The following is a 24,223-nucleotide window of genomic DNA, read 5'->3' as shown; positions in this document are numbered from 1 at the left end:
TACATTATTTTATAAATATTGCCTCAATTACAAGCTGAGAAAAGCACTTGCATTCTCATATTAGCCATTCTTGTGACCACTTTGAGTAAGATTACAGACTTAGTACCAGTTTGCGACAAATCGTGAATAGGATTGTGCTGGGGACCTGTAGCTACAAAAACTGATTTGAGATAGCAAGATCTTATTTCTTGTTGGATCTTTACAGATTCCAGAGAGAGAAATGGACAGAAAGTGTAATTCATCAGTCTTTGCTGCCTCCAAAGCCCAAGTCTCAGAGATGAAAGAGCAAATCACTTTCACCTAATGTATCACCTAGTCCTAGTACAAATTTAAATTGAAGCATTTCCCTAAACTTATTGAATAAAAGCAATTCTTTGGTTTACTAAACTAGGTTTGATCCCTAGTCTGTACTGAGTTAGCTGATTTCAGCTGGGGCAACGGCGAGCGAGTTGGGTGATGGGGAAGTGAAGGTAGCACCATGATTAGTTTCTGTGTCATCAGGCAAGGTGCACGAAATGTCGAACAGATTCTTTTCCCTCATTGGCATCATAGAAGGCACACCTGTGTGGAGATTGGATAAGGATAGCTTAAAATTTGAAATAATTGAATGTCAACGTTCATAAATAATGACCTTTTAATTAAGTACTGCTGAGCTGCCAGCAATTGTGCAGCAATGAATCACCAGTCAGAAAAGGAAGACAAAGCCTTCAAAAGTCAGTTGTGTTTATCTTTTTTGGCTCCAGTGATCCAAGTGCAGTTAGGAATTATACATCCAGGATGTAAAAGTATTGTATTTGAAAGCTTTCTAAAATGGGTCATTTTACTAAATGTGAAACTTAAGAAATGTTAAGGTTGGTCTTATTGGCGACCTTGTAAAAAGTGCCCAAACAATTTGCTCACTATGCTTGATGCTGAAATAGGGCGCATCAAAGAAATCCTTCAGGTTAATAGCTACCTTAATCAGGTCATTTCTCCCTGTGTATCATGCAAACTCATGAACGGGCCTAAGGCCGTCACTTTCGGCACTGAAAGTGCCCAGTCTACCTCAGATTACCCTGGAAGGGCAAGGTATCTCAAAAATTGAGCAACAGGTGAAGCTAGCTGTTTCACGCTGCTACTGTTTAGTATCAACACGAGTGGTATTCGCCACTAACAGGATGTTGCTGTCAAGTCAAAAAGAAATTCTGCCTATCACACAAATGAGTAATGTGGTGAATGAATTTCAGAGCTAGTGTGATGCTAGGTATGTAGGCCGTACGTCCCAAAGACTTGCGGGTCATATCAAACAGCATGTCCCAGCCACTGTTCGCAAAGGGCAGGGTACAGGCCAAAACCAACCAGCCCGTGCTTGCAAAACCCAAAACAATGTCCAACATTAGATGCGATTTCGTGATTTGTTAACATTTGCTAAATAATCCTCAGTGTGCTGAGAATTACACTGACAATCAATTTAAGATTGTCAGTTGGGCTCGCAGTGTGGTGCATTAGTGTGTACTGGAAGCTTTATATATTAATACACAGGGCCCTGTTCTTTGCAGACAGAAAGAACATGCACATACATGGCGTCTTCAGCTAAACAAAATAAGTGACAGCCATTCGCTGACTCATTCCTCAGGGCAATGCCTTGACTAATCAAGGTCAAGCTGCCTAGTTTAAATTTCAAACAATGCTTGGCAGTTAACTGTCAGTCACCATCAGTGGTGCATTTTCCTTGGCAATGCCACTTGCCAACCAATCAGCACTCTCTTCACATACTTTATAAAATGTCTTGATGAATGCAAGACAAAAAGCTTAGACATGTCTCTTATTTCAGCAATACTGACATGTTAACTTGTGAAACTAGTGAAAAAACGTTTTAGACCATTAGCATTTTGCTTGCAGTTTTGCTCTCATTCTTCTATTTCTGGTCAATTTGGCCATAATTAGAAGAAATAAAAGGTTATTTCTCAAGATAGATTGATTTTGCAGTTAAGTTCTCAAGATAGATTGATTTTGCGCGTGCACTGATGTCCATTTGTGGTACCAGTACTGTGATGACAGTTTTGGCTACTTGTTTGCTACTTGTGTAAGTGAGTTGCTTATGACAACTGGTGCAGGCTAGTATTTTTATCAGTCCCATTATGGCTAAGAGATGAATGTAATTTGCTCATAAGTTACTTTCTGCATTGGTTGTTCATTTCATAAAAAACACAAATTTCTGCCTGAGTCATCCAATATCAGTGTATTTTGTTTCCTGTTGATATAATATCTTGGTCATTCATAATAATAATTTAAAAAATCTGTAACCACAGTCTGTGCATCCTGCCCTTTTGCACTTGTTCAAAACAAAACACAAAAGAACATTTTTGGTAGTATGTATGGTCCCTTCATTTCTAAAGATTGCATAAAACATAGAACAGCAATCAGCTCTTCTTCAGTGACAAAATATCCGACCAATTAATGAGAGAAGACTTGGGGCAGAATTTTCCCGTTGGCATGCAGGGGCGGGCCCCGCATGCAGACGTGTAAAATGACGCACGGTGACATCGGGCGAGCATCCCAACGTCACCACGTGCCATCACAATATTTCGGTGGGAGGGCGCGCAATGATATCCGATGCACGCCCGCCATTAATTAATGGGCCACTTAAGGCCCTTGAGGCACCAGTTGACAACGATTTTTCGGGGCCCATGCAATCTTCAGGTCGTCGCACGGGTGCAACGGGCAGGCAGGTAGGACACATTTGTATAAACCTCATCTATGATCGGAATAAGAGGGGCCAGTGGGGTCGCGAATGTGCTCAGTCAGATATTTAATTTGGAAAGTTACTGATACTTGCCTATGTGAGCAGAAATACTTCAAAACTCATAGCAGCTGCTTGGACAGGACTCACAACCTTCAGGTCAGCACTCTACAGTGAAGATCCTTTTTGGGGCCTGCATGTTTCAGGAAGCCTTCCCTTAGTCTGGGAATGGGAATTGTGCTCTCCGCTGGGAATTGTGCTCTTCGCTGGACGCACCTCCGCAGAGGAGGAAGGGAGGGCCAGAAGCGGGAGGAGGCCAGGAGTCCACATTCAGCCTCCAGGGGAGCCACCTTTGGAAGGAAAAGTGCAGGCACAAGTGGCGCAGGGCCAACAGGAGGTGCAAGGCAGAATAGGCCGCAGAAGACGCCGCTATCACGATGCCAGGGTATACAGGCGGCGAAGCAGCTACCTCAATATGTCTGAGGTGCAGTGCCGAAAGAGGCTCCGATTCTCAAGGAAGACAGTCATTCAATCTGTCAGATCATTGGGCCTGAGATCTCCGCTAACTGTGTGGGTGGGCACCCCATGCCAGTGGCTCCACAGGTCACAGCTGCCCTCAACTTCTATGCCTCTGGCTCTGGGGTCGGTGGGTGATCTTTGCGGTGTTTTCCAATCAGCTGTCCACACTTGTGTCAAGCAGGTTACAGACGCTCTGTTCAGGTGTGCATTGACCTTCATCCACTACTGTTGGGACCAGGCAAGCCACACACAGCGAGCCAGAGGCTTCACGGCCATTGCTGGCTTCTCCCGCATCCAGGGTGCAATCGACTGCGCACATGTGGCCATCAAGGTGCCAGCAGGTGAGCCCGGTGCCTTGGTCACCAGGAAGGGCTTCCACTCCATGAAGGTGCAGATAGTGTGTGATCATAGGATGCTGATTTTACAAGTCTGTGCAAGGTACCCAGGTAGCTCCCATGACACCTACATCTTCAGACACTCCCAGATGCCGGAGCTCTTCAGTGCTCCAGCCCGGCTTGATGGATGGCTGCTGGGTGACGAGGGCTATCCCCTCAGAAGGTGATGCCTCTCTGCCATCCAAGAACAGAAGCTGAGCAGCGCTACAATAGGAGCCACACCTCCACAAGGGCTGTGGTGGAGAGAACCACCGGTCTCCTCAAGATGCTCTTCTGATGCCTGGACTGCTCAGGGGGCCCACTCCAGCACCCTCCCAGTTCGTGTCTCGGTGATAGTGGTTGCATGCTGTGCTCTCCACAGTTTTGTGCTGGAAAGGGGTGACGCTGTGGACGAAGAAGATGAAGACGCAGTTGCTGCGGCTTCACACGATGAGTCCAGCAGTGAGTCCGAGGATGATCACGCACAGGGAAATGCTGAAGGGGTAGATGCTGACCCGGGCATACTCCAGGGAGGTAGGGACACCCGGGAAGCTTTAATCCAATGAACCTTCAGCTAGACCACATATGGACCTCCAACAAAAGCCTGGGATGTAGGCTCCATACTCGATACCTGACTGCTAAATCTACCTGGATAGGAACATTAACTAAGGGCCTTGTCAATAAAGCTCAATGTGACACAACTCACTCATAACATCATGGGTAACCATCCATCTGCAGAAGAAAAGAGCCACCCTCGGCCATTGTCACATGTTTAAATGTAATGATATAACAAAATGAACTTAAGAAAACAAAATGGCAAAGGTGTTAAACACCACACCAACTAATCATGACCTCATTGCGAGGCACAAAAGCACCAGTGAGAAACTTATGGTGTGCCTAAGGTGCCTTAAATTTATGCTTTCGGATGCTATGTCTAGGTGCTGTCCCCTCGATGGCACTGGCATCTGAGACAGCCTGCTCACTGTGCTCTCCTTTGGCCTCGATGACCTTGGTAACTGTCCTCTGGCCCGTGGAGCCTCTGCTGCCCCCAACTGGGAGGAAGCGGCCAGTACCACAGCTGGCATCCCCCCCAGTCATCACAGCCTCATCGGATGCAACGGTCACTGGCAGAGGGGCAGAGGAGCTGCTGTCCTCATCCGGAGCGCCCTGAGAGGAGCCCGCAGAGATGACAGGCAGCTGCTGTACCAATGTGAGGTCGCTTCAGACCTCCCTGCTCACCGTAGAGGGATGGGCACCGAGTTAGGAAACTTGGTGCCCAGACCATCTCCCACACTGGCACTGACCAGCTGAGGTCAATGCCGATGTGAGGGCTTACTGGTCAGAGCGCATCCCCAGAAAGCCCTGATTGGTCTCCTGGAGGAGCCTCTCCACGAGACTCGCCACTTTCTCCATGGAGAGCACATGGCGCTCGGCCATGAGGCTCATTGCATTGGTGAGGGTCCGCGTGGGCTCCCACCACAGAGACCAAGCCAAGCATAGCCTCATGTGTCACCACCAGATCCTCCCGCACACCCTACTGGACTTCCAGCATTTGCTGCCTCATGGACAACTCCAGAGGCACGTCATCAGCCACTGACTGAGCATGTGCCAGGTCCCCTGCAGTCCTCCGACTGCTGGTGTCATGGGCACTCTCTGTCTCCACCAGCTCCTCCAGCAACTGTGAAGTGCCCTCATTGCTGTGCCCCGGGACATTAGCCAATGATCTAATTCCCACCGAGGTGTTAGTATCTGCGCTGGTGCCTGCCTGGCAGAGGTAATGTGACACTGGTGGGTCAGAGACTTCAGGGCTCTCAGGTGTGAGAGGGGGCCCCTGTGCCTCCTCCTCCCGGACCTGCTCCGGTGATGCTGAAAGGAGGAAGAAGGACATTTGATTAGTTAACATGGAGACAATGTCAATGTGCATCCCTGTTCCCCGGATCATTATGCGCTCATCCTTCCATAAGCCATGGGAGGTAGGAAATCAGCTAGGGTTCTCACAAATAATTACCAGAAATCTTAACTGAAAAAGGGTTTGTAGGGAGAGAATAAAGCTTCCCTTCATGCTCGTTATGTTGAAAAATGCATCAACATTCACTGAATGGACTCATACAGGAAGGTTACCAATTTAGGCAAATGTGAAAGCATAAATGGTCAAGCCATGTTGCAAACTTCAATCACTGAACATTCAGCAGTGCCGTGGCTGCTGGGACACTAATGGTGTCCTCAGTGCTGGGCAAACAAACCTGCCCGTGGCACCCTGGCCTCACCAACACCGGTGGACCTGGGCGCATGGTGCCTCTCCAGATCGAGGGCCTCCTGCTTGAACCTGGTAATGATGGCCAACTGGGCCGGCCCTGTGCCAGTCCTCACCCACTCGGCGGCATTATGAGCATCCTTCTCCTGAAAAGGAGAGAAGAGCATTGATTAGTGCAACTTGTACCTGGAATCTCTTCGCTGCCGTCCCACCCCAACCAGAGTGGGACATTGTGGGGCTCCAGTGCCTCCTCACCCCGCAGCTGCCGAACACTCACACAAAGATACCGGGCCTGTCCCCCCTCCTCCGCTTGGCCAAATGCAGCCTACATCACATTTGGCACCACATGGTCTAACCTTGCAAAACAAGGAGGCGCAAGCACATGGAACGCAAAGGGCAGCAGATGGATCAGTGCCCCATCACCTGGAAGCTCCCCTCCCAGCATGTTAGCACCCTGATTTTGACACATTTTGCAGTTCCAGCACTGTGCCTAGGTGCAGATCCTCCAGGTTGCCACCAAAACAGTCATGTGGGTCTCAGTGTACCACATGCTGCGGATGCAGAACCCATCTCATCACCACCCTCCCAGGCTGGCCTCTGCAATATCTGCTGGCCCACCCAGCGAAGGACATATGCCGTCAATGATCCAAAGCAGTCACTACACTCAGAGTTGGGGGAGCGTGGGCGGGGGTTGCCAGGGGGGAAAGCCTACCTGCTGGGTTAAGTGACCAATGGCAACATGGTACTCACCCTTCCAGAGCGCAAAGGGTCGTTAAAACACTTGTGACACTGGATCCAGGTGCGTCGCACCATGTCGTGGGAGCTCACCACCTCCGCCACCTCCTCCCAGGCACGTTTGGTCATGTGGTGGAGGCCTCCTCCTCCCATCCCTGGGAACGGGGACCTCCCGCAGTGCTGCCATCTCCCTGAGCAGGGAAGCAAGGCAATTGTCTGAGAAACGAGCGGCACATTGCCCCCCTGCCCTCCCCTCCTGCCTGGCCTGCTCACCAGCAGTGCTCTGGGGAACCCTTCTGCTGGCCATGTTTGACAACTTTTGCAAGGTTGCAGGAGTACTTTTAAACAGGCTGCCGGGTTGCCATTGGACCCGGCGGTCATTACAATCCCGCCCGCCCACTCTCACAGTCCTTGGGAGCTGTGTTTCACGCTGGGCGGGCCTTAATTGGCCCACCCGCGTAACATGGCAGCGTGGACCCGATTGCGGGTGGCGATCGGTTCCACGCCCGCCCTCACCCGCTCTTGCACGGCCTGCCTGACAGGCAGAAAATTCTGCCTTTGGGGGTGTTAAAACAAGCTTTTTGAGGTAATTTCCTGTAACCTTTTATTGGCAATTCCATATTCTTCTTAAGTGAAATTTATGCTTTCACATTTGCCTAAATTGGTAGCCTTCCTGTATGAGTCCATTCAGTGAATGTTGATGCATTTTTCAACATAACGAGCATGAAGGGAAGCTTTATTCTCTCCCTACAAATCCTTTTCCAGTTAAGATTTCTGGTAATTATTTGTGAGAACCCTAGCTGATTTCCTACCTCCCTTCCCCCATCCAATCAGCCCTTGCCCAAAGATGCCGATGTTAACTGTAACAATCTTATTACGACCTCCGGTTGAACTCAGCCAACTGGAAAGAGGCCAGGACTTAGGCCTGAAACCTCATCTATATGGTTCAGTTGAGAATTGCCCTCTCAATTCAGGGCATTGGGAGAATCATATCTCATTCAATCACAAAAAAATCTCAGATGAGAAATCCAGTTGGCAATTACATTTTTTAACCATCAGATTATCATTTACAATAATTATGTAGGAAATAGAAACATAACAACAGGAGTAGGCCATTCAGGCCCTCGTGCCTGTTCCACCATGCCATTAGATCATGCATGATATGTACTTCTGTTTCATCCTGCCTTCATAACCTTACCTAACAAAAATCTAACAATCTCAAGTCTTCAAAATAGCCTTTTGAGAGACAGAGGCCCAGATTTCCAACACCTTTCATGTGCTGTGCACTTCACAAATCTGTAGGTGTGCTGTTCAACTTTCCAAGGAATTCTGACTCATTACAAAACTGGTACCTATGTTTTCTAATGTGTCAAAGTGCTTTGGAAATTTCAATGTATAAGCTACAGCATTTGATGGCGCGGCTGCAGAGCCAAATATGGCTGTATTATTGAGGTCACAGCACGTGGCTCAGGACACTTGGCAAAGCATCTTGTTTGTGCAGTTTATGAAATTAAATGAGCATTCAGCGGAGTAGAATGACCTATTACATAAAGGTCGAGATATTATTTTTTGTGGGTTTAACTGTACTTGCTTAAATTAACTTTTATCATAAGATGTTAAACCCTAAATTTCACACTCGTTTGTTTAGTACCTGTCTTTGTTTTAATTCTTAGAAAAATGGTAATTTCTTCATTGTTCTCCTTTTACCATACAATGAGTTAGATAAATTCTCTTTAAGGGGAATATTGTTGGGAAAATCATTTTTAAAGCTTTCTCCTGGTAGCTTTGCGAGAGTCATATGATCCTCTCCTATTCACACACTGATCAATTATTAGCATCAGTGTCTCATAGTTTCCTCCTTTTAGTGGAGCTGGAAATCCACTATGATAATTAACACTACTACAAAAGTAAAATGCTAGAGATGCTGAAAATCTAAATAAAAACAGAAAATGCTGGAAATACTTGGCAGGTTGAGTGGCATCTGTGGAGAGAGAAACAAAGTTAATGTTTCAGGTCCATGAGCTTCCATCAGAACGGGAAAAGAAATTTAATGGCTAACAGCTGTTAAACAAGCACAGACGCAGGGAAAGGGTGGGATGGAAGAGAAGAAAAAAGGTCTGTGATAGGGTGGCAGATAAGGAGCATTAAATGACAAAAGAATGATGGTGTAAGGCAGAAGGAAACAAAGAAATGTAAAAAGCAACAGCAGAATCATTGCTAACACCTGACATATACTTTTAAAAAATAAGTGAGCAAAGGTTACAAATTATTTAAATTATTGAACTCGGTGTTGAGTTCTAAAGGCTTAAAAGTGCCTAAACAGAAGATGAGCTGCTGTTCCTCATGCTCACGTTGACCTTAGAATAGTGTAGGCCAAAGTGGGATAGAACTTAAATAACAAACAACCAGTAGCTTGAGTTCCTGCTTGTGGACCGGAGTAAGCGCCTAACCTGCTTTTGGTCATATGAAGGAGACTGTATTGTGAGCACCGAATACAGTGTACTAAAATGAAAGGTGTACAAGTAAATCACTGTTTCACCTGGAAGGAGCAATTGGGGCCCTGGACAGTGGGAAAGGAAGACATAAAAGGGTAGGTGTTGCATCCCTTGTGCTTGTAAGGGAAGATGTTGGAGGTGATTGAAGAGTGGACCAAGCTGTTGTGGACGGAACAGTCTCCTTGGAATGCTGAAAGGGGAGGGGAAGATGTTGTTTAGTGGTGTCATCATGCTGGAGGTGTTTCCTTTCTGTACAATTGGAGTTTTAGGGATTTTCCACACCCGGCCGCCGCTGCGATCTTCCAGTCCCGCCATAAGTCAATGGACTTCTGGCTGGGGCACCGCCTCGCCCGCGGCGGGTCCCACCCAGGACGGGGCCGGAAAATCCCGGCCTTAGTTCCTGACCTGTTGTGCAGGCAAATTCTCTGCAAGGTCCCACAAACTGCAGGAAGGTTAATCTCATTGTGCTATTGATTGAAGAGAGAACGTTCATGACACTGGTTGAATTCCTCTTTTTTTCCTTAAAGTGCTGTAGAATCATTAATATCTACTTGAACCTGCAGAACAGGCAGATAGGGTCTTCATTTAACATCTCCAAAAGAAAGCTCTGCTAAGACGACTGATCAAATGTCCGTTTAAAATATGTGCCCAAGTTTGCATGAAGGGAAGACATGTAGGCATCAAAAAAGATAATTTCTGCATGATCCTAGCTGTTTTCCTATTACTTTGTGAGCAATTTTAAAATTAATTTCCAGTGCACAACCATTTTAAATGCCTTGGGAGAGTGGGGATATAATGCAAATAATCTGATTTTTGGTGGAATGCTATGCTAAAAGTCAGAATTGGTAATAGACTCATGGGGCAAACCTTAGATATCCAAGTCAGTGACGTACAAGAGGTGCGGCCTTTCAAGAATGTGCAATCGGTATATGTTCTCCAGCAATACCATCTTGGGAATAATGTTCCATCCCCTGTTCTGTTGTCTGCTACAGCAATCTATTCTCCTCACTTTTGTATTGGCTTTCATGGGAACACTGTAATTAAGCAGCCCACAGTCTCACCCCCTCCTCTTTTCGAGTTGTAACTGATTTTTGTCACTGCCTGGACTTCTGAGGAGAGTAATTGGGGGAGCCTGATTTAAATTTTAGACCCTCCTCTCAGATATCACTGAATTTGGAAGATGTAGTAGAAGTTAGATGTGATACAGTTGGATAACTGGTAAGCTGCCAAAGGCAATGCATGGAACACTAAGTTGCAGGGACCATAAGTTATATGTAGTGCTGTGACTATGGCAAGTCTTTTGTATGTGTTTATTCAGTCTGGTTCAATCTCCAATTAAAGTTAGCATTTGGTGCCTGTGTGACCAATTAAAATAAAACATTAAAGTACCAATTTGGGCACTTCATGCTATTGTTTCTTTTTTCTTCAGCACCTACAAAGTTATAATTTGCACAAATGAGAAACAAATCATGCAGAAATATAAATCTGAAAATCTGTCACTTTATTAATACATGGTATAAATCAGAACAGTTCCAGTGTCTCTGCTAATAAAAAGATAAAAGAACAGCTGGATTGTGATTTTATGATCGAAAGTGTATTCATGTTCAGTGAGGACACAGCTGAGCTTTGCTGGTAATGCCTCAAAACTGAATAACCTGCAGATACTTCATAGTGAAGGCTCATACGTGAATAATGGCAGTTTCACAATGGGCAACATTTTCCCCCAGGCGAGGGGGATGTGCGCGAGCGGGCGGGCGAGTTCCCGATCGGCGCCCCTGATTGGAGGGGCTCCGCCATTTTACATGGGCGGGCCAATTATGGTCCGCCCAGCATGACGTCCGCCAGGAAGCGCTATGCACTCCCTGTGCGGGTGGGGGGGAGATTCCCTGAGCCAAGAGTGTGCTCTTTCGCACGCACAGATCTCCCTGAGGCAAAGTGCTGCCTCAGGGAGATCGACTCAGGTTTGAAACATTAAATAAATATGAGAAAAAAATTTAGCTGCCATGTCCCCTCATGTGACACTGTCACATGAGTTGGGACATGTCCATAACTTTTATTTTAAAATATTCTGAAATTTTTAAATCCCACATGAAACCTTATCCCGCCCGTGGATGAGGTTTCATGTTTTTTCAGAAGACCACCAGGGCTCCCGGCCTGCCCGCCAACCTTAAGGCTGGATGGGCAGGTCCATTAATGATTTCAATTACTTTTTTAATGGCCTTAATAGGGCACGCAGCTGACTCGGCTGTACACCCGCCGACCTGAGAATGTAAATGATGCAGGGTGACGTTGAGAGTTCCACCCGACGTTATCCTGCATCATTTTACGCGTCGGCGAGTGGGCCCCGCCCCCTGCTCGCAGACCGGAAGATGCAGCCCAATGTGTACTGTAGGCTGCTAGCATGCCCAAACCCTACCCCAGTCTACAGTTGAGCAATAAAGTGAGAATCAGTGTGATCCTTTTATTTTTTTTCCCCAGACCCCTCTTTTACTTACCCTGTCATCACAAATCCTTGTGATGGAGAAATAGTGAGTGATGCCACCCACTGTTCTTTTTCTTATGTGACATGAAAGTCTTTAAGTCCCAGAGGATTTCCCATTGCAGTCTTCCATCTGTTTACGCATCTAAAATATCAGTTTCAGAGAGAATAAACCAGTTAAATTGAACAGTTGCTCGATAAAGAGGGAAAATAAAATCATTGGCAGCGTGATAATCCTATTTAATAATTAAGTTGCGTTGAATGGGGAACGGTTCATGCACATAAGGAACTAGGCAAATGCTGTGATGATAGATCATCTTTTCCTGGAATGCTAGACCGCCTTCTTACAATCATTCTTACTGTCATTCCCTTTTACAGGACAACATGCATAGGTCGGATCCATTCAACAAGGAAATATTTGGCAGCATGCCTCAGATTTTCCAAACAAATGAACTGAGATATCTCTCACCCGGTTAAGACTGGATGTTAGGGCTTGCCTAATCTAAATGTTGTAATTCAAATATTTATGATTTTTTTGACTGGGAGGTTTTTATTTGCTCATTCTTACCCTTTATAATTTTGAAAATACGACACCTCTATAGGTCTGTGTGTTCCAGAAAAGCACAAATCCATATTTGAATTTGGAAGAAAGGTATAATTAGTTTGTCAAGAAATATTTTGTTTGAAACAGAATTTTTATAATAGGAGATTTGAACTAGAGTTGGAAAATATTTGCATTGTTGAGATGTGTCATGCAATCAAAATTCTAAGACTTTTAAACCATAAAAAGGTGTTTAATTAAACATTAGGAGAGTGGCTTCTTAATTCAGCCAGACCCTGTGCTACTTTTCTCTCGCCCTGGGTCTTGTTTTTATATTTGTTCACGGGCTGTGGGCATTGTTGGCTAGGCCAACATTTATTGTCCATCCCTACTTGCCCTTGAGAAGGTGGGGATGTGCTGTCTTCTTGAACTGTTGCAGTTTATATGTTGTAGGAACATCTAAAGTGATATTAGGAAGAGAGTTTCAGGATTTTGACCCAACGACAGTGAATGAATGGTGATATAGTTCCAAGTTAGGATGGTGTCTGACTTGGAGGGGAACTTGCAGTTGAGTAGTGTTCCCATGCATTTGCGGCCCTTGTCCTCCTGGTTGGTAGAAGGGTTTGGAAGGTGCTGTTGAAGGAGCCTTGGTGAGTTGCTGCAGTGCATCTTGTATACACTGCTGCCACTATGCGTTGGTGGTAAAGGGAGTGAATGCTTAAGTTGGTGGATGAGGTGCCAGTCAAGCAGGCAGCTTTGATCTGGACAGTGTCGAGCTTCTTAGGTGTTGTTGGAGCTGCACTCATCCAGACAAGTGGAGAATATCATGCTCCTGAGTTTATCTTTTAGATAATGGACAGGCTTTGGTGAGTGAGGAGGTGTCCACCATTTACAAATTAAGAGTGGCAGATGTAATATGGCTCACCAAATATGCTATCTCTGGATCAAGCTGCAGTTGAATGAAAATTACACTGAATCTACTTGACCTGTCCATGTGCCAATGACAAGATTAGCTGAAGTGCTGGTGAAGTCAATTGACTTTTTCCTTAATTATACATGCATTTAATACTTTGGCAGATTAACAATTTGATGAACAATTTCAAATAAAGCTATATAGCATTCAGTGGAAGCAAATATTTTACCTAAAATAATTACACTTCCAAATGTTTTGCTTTTCTTGGGGGTATTTTGGTCTAGCTAGTTGTGCATTGAATGTTGTGTTGAAAGTTTTAAATAAGAAAGCTGAGCTAATTGTATATTTAGATTTGTATTTTATATTGAAGCATTGCACTTAGAAGAAACTACGCTGGATATATCCAAAAATTTGAAGAAGGGCTTGCCGGTTAGCCTAGCAGACAGTACTCAGCCAATATTGTTAACTAATTTCAGTTGGCTCGAACACTTCAGTTGATAAAGGGAAGGGCGGAAATTAGCCATCATTCCCACTTTTGATTTTAGCCCTGTTAGATGTGAGTACTAAAATGTAATAAAAATACAAGTTTAGCTGTGATGACATCCAGGGTCAAATAACCTGCCATCTAGGTTCATACATGAAGAATGGTCATTTCAGCTTGACACCACCACCCTTGGTGCTTCATCCCAGCAAAAGCCCGCACCTTAGAGCAGGTAAGCGAGTGCAAAAGCTGCATCTCTCGGCTTTGATCTGAATTTGAAATAATAAAGGAGCAAAGTTCAGAACTATATAAACTCTGACCTGCATAAAATACCTGAAACTGTTTAAGAGATTTCAGGCAAAATCTCATGAACAGCTCGTAAGCAGGCGTAGAAATGGTGCAATTTGCTAGAATATGGAAACCAGAGCTAATTTCTAATTATGTTAAAAGCAGGGAGTTCTTTTCTTTGAGTGAAAGCTTTGGACGTTCAGTCCTATTAAAATCAGATAACATTTAAAGTTGTTCAGTTAAGTGAATACTTTCATGTCGAGATTACTCATTTCATCCTGTTTCCAGGTCAGCAGTTGGACATGTAGCATAAAATCTCTAAACTATTGCGACTCTAAAATAACAAAGTCAGCTATAATAGAGCAATGTTTCTCATAATGGGGAATTAACTTTCCTGGGAAATCACCTGTTCATTTGACAGAAAAATTAATTTTCAGTGTTCGCTTAATCCTCACTCAATAATAATCATTGCAATGGTGTAGACTTTTTAATCATAGTCTTGTTGCAAAAGACACGACCATGTGAGAAACTTTCCATCCACAATTGAATGTGGGAAAACAAGATCATCCAGCTTGATCTTGTGCATACTCCTTTAATCTTGTAAACATCAGCTGTGACAAATGATGGGGGCGGCTAATGCATTTTGTTTTGTGGTCTTCCTTTTGGGTGGTAATCAGAAACTATGTTTCACCTGTGTGATTTCTTTTCTCTAGGGAGGCAAAGGGAGAATCGGAGTGGTTATTTCATCGTACATGCACTTCACCAACATTTCTGCAAGGTAACAATCTCAAATTGAATGATGCTCTTAGTTTTCCAGAGTTTGGTCAGTCTTTATAATGTCAAAGGCTCGTTGTCTTTCCCATCTGAACTTTTGAAATGAAAGTGCAAAGTTGTTTTGTTTGCTTGTAGAACTCATTAACTTTACACTTCATTTTTTCACTTCACCCATCTCATTTTCAAGATTTAAACCCTTCATACCTACCTGATGCTGCCCAACAGAAACCTACTAAAAGAGATGTTAGGCAAATGACATATTCCCCATCAATTGTTTATTTTTTCTGCCATCCACCTGAACAGCAGTCTTCTCTGACTTTCTAACTGTTCTGTCTCTTCAGCATTCATTTTTCCCTATGTTGTCAGCTGCTGATTATTCAGATGTCACCTCTCTGAACCTTTTATTATTACAGCGCTGATCAAGCTCTTGACAGGTTTGCTATGAAGAAGTTCTATGATGATAAAGTTTCTGCCTTAATGCAGCCATCACAAAAGCGGTAAGTCTGTGCACTTGTTTTATTTGATCCCAATTGAGTTTTTATTTATAATTAATAGTTTGTCCTGTTGTCAAATCTTTAATCAGTTACTTTAGTGCTTTCTTGAAGTGGAGACGAAGAACAAAATTAGAACCTCCTTGGTCCAAAGTAGAATTTAATGTTGCAGGGAGTCAAGCAGACAGGATGAAGTTTTATCTCCACCATCTTAATTATAAAGAAAGATGAATTCAGAGTAGATACAGATATTCTGTAAAGAGTTGACATTGAATTTCATTAAAATAAATTAACATTTTTGGTCTTTTGATTTCCCCTTGTTCCCTATTAAGTGGGTTTTCAATATATAGCGGTTGTGCACACATTTGGAGAGTGACGAGGGGCAGCTGAAATGACCTCAGGTGGACTATTCATGTTCTTCTCCTGCTTTCCTTAAGGAAACCATGACATGTTGGAACTGAGCCATGCACACCATCCCAAGTTTGATCTGCAGTCTGTTATATAGAGTGACTTAGAATCTATAGCACAGAAACAGGCTAATCGACATTAACACATTCATCCAACACAGCACTTTTTAAATGAAACTTGTAAATAAAAAATAGCAAATTGTTGAAATACAGTCAAGTTAATATAGTGGTGCAGCATCAACACTGCTGATATTCATGTGATAGTGAGTGAAGCAGTTACAGAGGCCCTTTATTTAACAAAGAAATGTGTTAAGTGAACTTGCTAAACGCAATGCTTAAAAAGCAAATCCAGGAAAATCTTACCTCCAGTTTTGTTTATAAGTATTTTCTATCCCCTCCATTTTAATGTTTTATCTCATCTATTGAAACATTGATGCTGAGGTACAATTCCATAGGTGCTGCCAGCCCTTTGTACCTCACCTGAATGACTCTTCTTGGGTGAACCTAGCAAGTTAATGTTGGAAAAGCTCATTCAACCATGGTAGATGGGGAGAATGTAACATCACAGTTGAATTTGATTCTGGATATCCTACCAGAGTGTACTGCCTAGCAGACTGGAGATGATGATTTATTTCCCCTCATGCTAAAATAATGAGGGCAGCTGTAACATTCTTATTGTTACCACATCTGAGACCAATCTCTTCTGCATGGAAAGGGAATCAAATCTGGAATCTGCTGTTGGGCAATGAGATTTCAGTTTGTATTTTTTTTTAATCAGTTGTGTTCGTAACAGTGTTTGGTGCGACTTTAGAATATAAATAAGATGTTCTGTGTTTGCGTGTCAGGTTGTCATCTCCATTTTAAGTTTAGCATGCCAGCTAATCACTGCTGTGGATGGCATTTTTAGATGCTTCTTTGTGTTAAATGTAATAAATATATAAGCTTTCAATAAATGAGCTATTTAAGAAAGCATGCTTACCTTGTTAAAGGGCTCCTTTGCATCTTTAAAATTGAGTATTTTGAATGGCTAGCTATCCCATTGGGTCATTTCAGACCCAGCTGGAATTTGGAAGTGAAACTTCTTAAGCATTCCCATGCTAAATAGAATTGGAAGCATATTGTTTTGCTATGGCACTAAATTAAGTGCTGTCAGGATTGCCTAAGTGACCTCTTAAAGTACAGCATAGTTGATATCACTAGTATGCCAATACTGGCAGAAGTAAGTCTATGTTTGTGACATTGAAATAATTGGAGGATTGTGCATGTACTTGAGTTATGGGTTCCAATCCTGAATATAGCTCGACAAGTTCCACAGCATCTTAAGTTTCATATTACAGAACTACTCACTAGGTTCTGCATATAAATGTGAAGATAATATTTTGGGGTATTAATGTGAAAGTCATATTCAGTATAACTATTCAAAGTAGATTTTTGTGGTTATTAAGATGCTGGGGAGTGGATAGTTAACATTTCAGACCCCTAGTGTCATTTCAAGCACTCCTGGATTGGTTGCAGTAAAGCTGTTTCTACCTTACCCTCAGTGCACCCAAACCTCAAATGAGTAAAATCGAAAGCTGTTTTTTATTTCCCACACTTGCCATTCTCTAGCTTCTCTGAGTGAGGATGCTAATTTATTATCATGTAGAGCAGTTTTGTACTTTGCTGATTACCTATTGGAGACTGGGTTGAAACTATCAAACTCATTCACACAAAAGCAATGCAACTAGGAGGCTTTTATTTCAGTAATATAATATAAACCTGGCATTCAAATTGAAGGTTCATTGTACCAACCAGTACTTCTGAATATTTTGAAGTAATGTTAATGATGATTGTGCCTGAAATGGTGCTCTGAAAGTTTACAGACTGCTTTTATAATTTAAGGATAACTATTTAGCACTATTCTAGGGAAAGCGGCATCACCCTTTAATTGGATATTATAGTTTACCTTTCCTCACTAACTAGTACATGAAAAGTCTATACCCAGTCCAGTGAGGACTTCAAAGGATAACTTGTCTTGGCAGTACTTCAGAGAACAGTAGTCTTAGCATTGTGGCCTAGCTTATAAGGAAAATTTGACTCTTTGAAGATTATCATGACATTTCTATACCAGCATAAATCTAGAAGATTGTTTATTTTGTTCCCTAGGCAGATATATTATGATTATATTTCTAGATTTCTAGCATGTAATGGGCTATTATTTCACAAATAAGTTTTTTTTTGCATGCAATCTGCTTCTTAAAGTTACAAAAAACAATTCAGACCCAAACTTGCTGATTGGAGCATCTCTGGCTTGGCAGGACCTCCTCTCGTAAAGGTTTCCCACTGACTTCTGCCACCTTTCCAAGCCTGGGCTGTTCACATGTTGAAAGTGGGCTCCCTGACTTGTGCTGGGGAGTTGCACCAAACTAGGCCTCAGAGGCCTGGTTCAGTGGATACTGCTCTTGCATGTTGAGTGTGGCAGCATTGAGTGCTTGCATAGGCTGGATGTTTAAAAGATGCAAAACTCCCTATTAGGCCCTGATGCCCAACATGTCAGGGCCCTAATAGGTAGTGCAGGATGGGCCTGGAAAGCAGAAGCTGATGTGTATTTTAAAAATGCTTGATTTTGTTTCATCAGCTGGGTGTTTAACATAGATGCAAACCCATTATCCAGTTTGAATTTCAAAAGCAAGTTACTGAGAAAGTCATGTTAATCTGGGTTCATTTTAACTTAATACCGAGTAAATGGTTTTCTGTAGGGACACATTTCACTAAGGCTGGAAGAATTAGGCACAGATTGATACAATTTTTTCTCTTGCATACGGATGCTTCAAGAATAGGCAGCATTTTAGCAAAGCACGAGTAATCTTTCTGCTGTTCCACATCCAGAATTGCAGTGCCCAAGATGACACTGACTTCAGGCTTATCTGAAGCTACACTGGAAGAATCTGAGCCTCAGTGTCAGTTCCCATCAACAACCAAGGCTGAAAGGTCAATCATCAATAGCATTATGGAATATTCTGAACCTGTCTGATTCAGGCATCAAGTACTAAGACAATGAGTTGCCTTTTAACTTGCCTGAAAAGTCAGAGTAAAACCACATTCATGTTTTCAGTTTCCAGTAAATGGAAATTTCCCAGATTGTAGCCAATACTTTCTGAATAATAATGCAAGTTCATATTTATTCTTTTGTCTTTTTATAGCATCAAAAGGTTTTGTTGCTACTGCATTCAAAGCAAACAGTGATCTATGGGTTTGAAATACTGAAACGGGTCACAAAAATATAAAGGCCTATGAACACCTGGGGAGACTTGCATTCTGGGAACAGCCTCAAAAATTCCCATGTTGCAGATTTCATTTAGTTTAGCATCATTCATTGAGTGAAGGGTTACAGTTATGTTATGGGGACACAAATTCTAAATTGGGTCATCAGTATCCATTCTGGCAATACTGGAGCTTTTGTGCATTAACAATCTTATTGAATGGTGAAGAAGGCTCGAGGGGCTGAATAACTCCTGCTCCTAATTCGTATGATCATATGTAATACATTTTGGCTGGAGCTCAAGCAACAAATCAGTGGTTTTAAGTAAACTTCATAACTTAAAGGGAAAACTGAAGGCCCTGTTGAGAACATGTTAAGTCTTTTTGTAACTGCTCTAATGTGTAGCACAGCCTCTTATCACTTGAAAGGCTTTGACTCAAATCTGACAATGAGTCCAGGTTTTGAACTAGGCTTTTTAAGGAAACGGATGTTCTGAGCAAGCACTTATCACAGATTTGACCCCTTACCTGCTCCTAAAATGAAGAATGAATAGGACCAGCTCAAATTAAAACTAAATTTTAGATGATCACAGAAAAATTCCTGTATTATAGCATTGAAATAAACCAACTTTTTATATTTAATGTTTTATTTTAGTGTAGTAATTGAACAGTAATTAAAAATCCTGATGAATATCAGTTTGTATCAATGTGTGTACTTTTACACCAGACAAATATATAAAAAAAAAGAATGTAAAAAGACCATCAGACCTATCAACTCAGCCCCATACAGTTAACGATGTAAACTCGGGCACTGTTCACCCAGCCCCTCATCTTCCTCCTGGGAACAGCTGATAAACAGAAAGGATTGTAGCTAATGTAAGAAAAATGCCAAAGTTGCTTTCTGGCTCCCTAAGCCAAACAAACACATTTCAGGAGATCACTATTGCTCATGATTCATTCTAATTACCTATTCTGTATGACTGGAAGGGACCTGTTCTCTGAAAAGCTGAACCAGCTTCCTTGTATAAGGACTGTCGTGACTCCTTACCCGCTACATCTCTCAGTTGTTAATTTTTGACATTGAATGTACATATATTTTTGTTACTTGAAAGATTAAAGAAAATAACAAGTGCAGCAGGCCAGGCTAACTTTACAATGTGTTCTTCCTCTTAGGTATGTCCATTTTTTAAACGGTCTGCTGTCTGGTTCGGTGAAAATGAACACCACTCCCTTGTTTCTGCACTTTGTCATTTTGCATGGCATTCCCAGCTTTGATACTGGAGGAGGTAATACTTTGAAATAGGTGAAAAACAGGAAAATAGACATTTAATTATGTAACTGTTAAAGGGCGAGATGAGCCCCTTTAACTTTTTTCTAAGTTTCGGCACATCGGTGCAAAAGACAAGGCTGAAGCATTTGTAAAAATTTTCAGCCAGAAGTGCCAAATGGATGATCCATCTCAGCCTCCTCCTGAGATACGCAGCATCATCGATGCCAGTCTTCAGCGACTCGATTCACTCCACATGATATCAAGGAACAGCTGAAGGCACTGGATACTGCAAAGGCTATGGGCCCTGGCAACATTCCGGCAATAGTACTGAAGACTTCCAGAACTTTCCGCCCAAACCCCACCCCCCCCCCCGCCACCCAAATCCATGCTACAACACTGGCTTCTACCCGGCTGTGTGGAAAATTGCCCAGGTATGTCCTGTATACTAAAAGCAGGACAAATCCAACCCGGCCAATTACCACCCCATCAGTCTACTCTTCATCATCAGTAAAGTGATGGAGGGGGTCATCAACAGTGCTATCAAATGGCACTTACTCAGCAGAAACTTGCTTGCTGATGCTCAGTTTGGATTCTGCCAGGGCCACTCAGCTCCTGACCTCATTGCAGCCTTGGTTCAAACATGGACAAGAGAGCTGAACCCCAGAAGTGAGGTGAGAGCGATTTCCCTTGACATCAAGACAGCATTTGATTGGCTATGGCATCAAGGGCCCCAGCAAAACTGGAGTCAATGGGAATCAGGGGGAAAACTCTCCACTGGTTGGAGTCATACCTAGCACAAAGGAAAGTGGTTGTGGTTGTTGGAGGTAAATCATCTCAGTTCCAGGACATCACTGCAGGAGTTCCTCAGGGTAGCAATGGGGAGGCAATAGCGTAGTGGTATTGTCACTGGAGTAGTAATCCAGAGACCCAGGGTAATGCTTCGGGAACCTGAGTTTGAATCCCGACACCGTAGATGGTGGAATTTGAATTCAATAAAAATCTGGAACTAAAAGTCTAATGATGACTATGTCGATTGTTGTAAAAACCCATCTGGTTCACTAATGTCGTTTAGGGAAGGAAATTTGCTGTCCCATGTGACTCCAGACCCAATGTTGTTAAAATGCCTTCTGAACAAGGCATGGGAAATAAAGCATTTTTTCTGAATAAAAAAGCGTCCTAGGCCCAACCATCGTTAGCTGCTTCATCATTGACCTTCCATCATAATGTTTGCTGATGATTGCACAATGTTCAGCAGCATTCATGAATCCTGAAGCAGTCCATGTCCAAATGCAGCAAGACCTGGACAATATCCAGGCTTGGGCTGACAAGTGGCAAAGAATATTCGCGCCACTGAAGTGCCGGGCAATGACCATCTCCAACAAGAGGGAACATCCAACATCACTGGAATTCCCCACCACCAACATCCTGGGGTTTACCATTGACCAGAAACGAACTGGACTAGCCATATAAATACTGTGGCCACAAGAGCAGGTCAGAGGCTAGGAATCCTACAGTGAGTAACTCACCTCCTGACTCTAATGCCTGCCCACCATCTACGAGGCATAAGTCAGGAATTTGATGGAATACTCTTCAATTGCCCGGATGAGTGCAACTCCAACACTCAAGAAGCTTGACACCATCCAGGACAAAGCAGCCCGCTTAATTGGCACCACATCCACAAACATTCACTCCCTCCACCACTGACACACAGTAGCAGCAGTGTGTACCATCTACAAGATGCACTGCAGCAACTCACCAAGGCTCCTTAGACTGCACCTTCCAAACCCACGACTGCTACCATCTAGAAGGACAAGGGCAGCAGACAGATATGAAAACCACTGCCTGGAAGTTCCCTTCCACGCCTTTCTTTCACTGTCGCTGGGTCAAAATCCTGAAACTCCCTCTCTAACAGCGCTGTGAGTGTACCTACACCACATGGACTGCAGCAGTTCAAGAGGCAGCTCACCACCACCTTCTCAAGGGCAGTTAGGGATGGGAAATAAATGTAGGCCTAGCCAGTAACACCCACATCCCATGAATGAATTAAAAAAAGAATTGCCTCTTTAGTATGAGCATGTTATCCTGTAGTTCGTGATGCTCAGACTTCATGATTCTTCAGCTGGTTTAGCCAGGATCAGTTAAAGAGAACCAGCTGGTTTTTCATCAGAAAACTGTGCCCAGCCAAACTGAACTTAAAAAGATGAGACTAAGTTTTGAAGATCAAAATGCAAAATCGGTTTGAGGTTTAAATGCCAAATATTTCTCATGATTAATACTGGCAAAACTGATGAATGTCCGTCAACTAAATTAAAAAAGCTGAAAGCACTATGAATGATACTAATGCTTTATTCGAAGTGAGAACAGTTAGCTAATTCTGATTCTTCAGTATTTTTGAAAGATTCTGGGATTGTTCTTAATTTTCTCGAACTGTCACACCAGGTAGTCACGTCATAGATCTTGCAGATTAAAAATAACTTCTGTCAACAGGCTGGTGGAAAGTTTTGGAGCATTGCTAGCCCCTTACTTCTGTTCACCTTTGGACCTCTATTGGGTCTGGAAACAGCAGCTATATGTTTCTCCTTCACTGCTGTCCAATCCTTCTCTATAGTACATAGAAACTGAGGTAGATGCTATAGATTAGCAAAGGCATCTGGGGCTCAATTTTTTGGGCATTCTAGCAGACACCTGTTCTGACTCTGGTGGGACCTGGATTCACTGCAACCCGGACTTGTTCTGGACTTTTCTGTGACTTTGGGCCGCCACACACCCCAAGCAAGGGGTCCTTGAGGAGGAGGCAGCAAGGCTGATAGCAGTGGCTCCCCTGAGCTGGTTGCTCTGTATTCTCATATCCAGTGTAAGTTTCAAAACTGGCACACTGGGTCCTGGCATTGGAAAATTGCATTCGGGTTTCTCGCATGTGTGGCTAGGCACCCAAGATCATTTCTAAGCTGTGCAGGCAGTACTTTGCTGGCTCCACGCAGTGTGGCTGTTCTACTCCATACCCCATTCTGGCTGGGCCAGTTGTCGAGAGCCCTGGTGCTCATGATTGTGCCATAAGTGCCAGGATTATGGCCAGTGTAAATTTGAAACTTCTGTCTCTAAAGCACATTGTGTGTGAATTGAAAGAGAAATGAATCTTTTCATTGGAATGGGGAAAAAATTACTTTTCAACTTATTGTGCATTAGATTCCTTTGCAAAACTAATTTGATGGACAGTATATACTATAGATCAAATGTTAAAGACAATATATACTTATCCATATCCTTTGACATTTGATTTGATGCAGGCAAACAACATCAAAAGTTTTAACGGCTAGAAATTCTCACTTTTTATTTTACAGTTTGCCGCCCATTTCTAAAGATTTACCAGGCAATGCAACCAGTCTACACATCAGGAATCTAGTAAGTTTTACATTCAAAATTGTAAACCTTATTACTTTTCAGTTTTATTACCATTACCCTTGTGTAAAAGTAACTGACACGATGAACTGGATGGCCCCTTTCTATGCTGTGCAACCATTCTATCATCCTATTACATTTTTGATTTTCCTTTTTTTTTTAGTAATGTTGGGCCAGAAAATCAGAGCAGAATTTGCATTTCGATAGAGCCAGCCCAGCTGCTGAAAGGTGATATAATGGTGAGTTCCACTATGAGCCAACAACAATAAGAATAGTGGCAATAACATGAAAAAGAACATTAGCACAAGGAAACCTTCCTGCGTTTTGGAAAGAACTGGGTGAACTTTCCTTAAAAGAATGTTGATATTTTCCAGACTGCGTGCACAATAGCGTGACTTATGGATCTCTATTTTTAAGTTTACAACTATTATGATTCTTCTTATTTTCTTTGGGAAATTTGCAAGTTTCTTCACATTCTTGGTTTCTACCTTGTCCCAACAGAGAAGCTGGCAGACTTGCTCGCTGGTTTCTGACATTGTATTACTGGCCACTCTGCCATCAATTCTTTTCCTTCCCCATGGCGAGTTACTTGACCCTCCAGCATGAACTCATGACTCAAAAAATATGACTGAAATCATGAACTCATTGTGCCTTTATCTGCCCAGTGCCTGAATAATTTCTAATGAATCAAGGATTGAACATTAAACCTTAGCTGATTGTATTTTAACTTACTTTCCCACTCCTACCACACCAGTTTTGTCACAATGCAACATCCTCCCCATTCTCAACAAACTCCCTTCAATGCTTCCAAGCACCATCACCTCCAGTGCCCTGATATCCC

The 24,223-nt window shown here is 43.1% G+C and overlaps 1 protein-coding gene across 2 annotated transcripts in view; it reads left to right on the top strand.

Annotated features, from left to right (window-relative positions):
• Positions 1–24,223, top strand: part of tns3 (tensin 3) — a 493,703-nt gene that overhangs the window by 338,915 nt on the left and 130,565 nt on the right. For both annotated transcript variants that reach the window (XM_078538616.1, XM_078538617.1), the window contains exons 10-14: positions 14,515–14,579; positions 14,989–15,072; positions 19,887–19,999; positions 23,325–23,385; positions 23,546–23,621. In XM_078538616.1, coding sequence (XP_078394742.1) covers positions 14,515–14,579; positions 14,989–15,072; positions 19,887–19,999; positions 23,325–23,385; positions 23,546–23,621 — 399 coding nt within the window. The remainder of the gene's footprint in view (positions 1–14,514; positions 14,580–14,988; positions 15,073–19,886; positions 20,000–23,324; positions 23,386–23,545; positions 23,622–24,223) is intronic.

Source organism: Cetorhinus maximus, chromosome 3 (assembly GCF_964194155.1).
Source record: "Cetorhinus maximus chromosome 3, sCetMax3.hap1.1, whole genome shotgun sequence".
Classification (NCBI taxonomy): domain Eukaryota; kingdom Metazoa; phylum Chordata; class Chondrichthyes; order Lamniformes; family Cetorhinidae; genus Cetorhinus; species Cetorhinus maximus.
The sequence above is the reverse complement of the archived record's forward strand: the minus strand, read 5'-3'. Positions and strand labels throughout refer to the sequence as shown.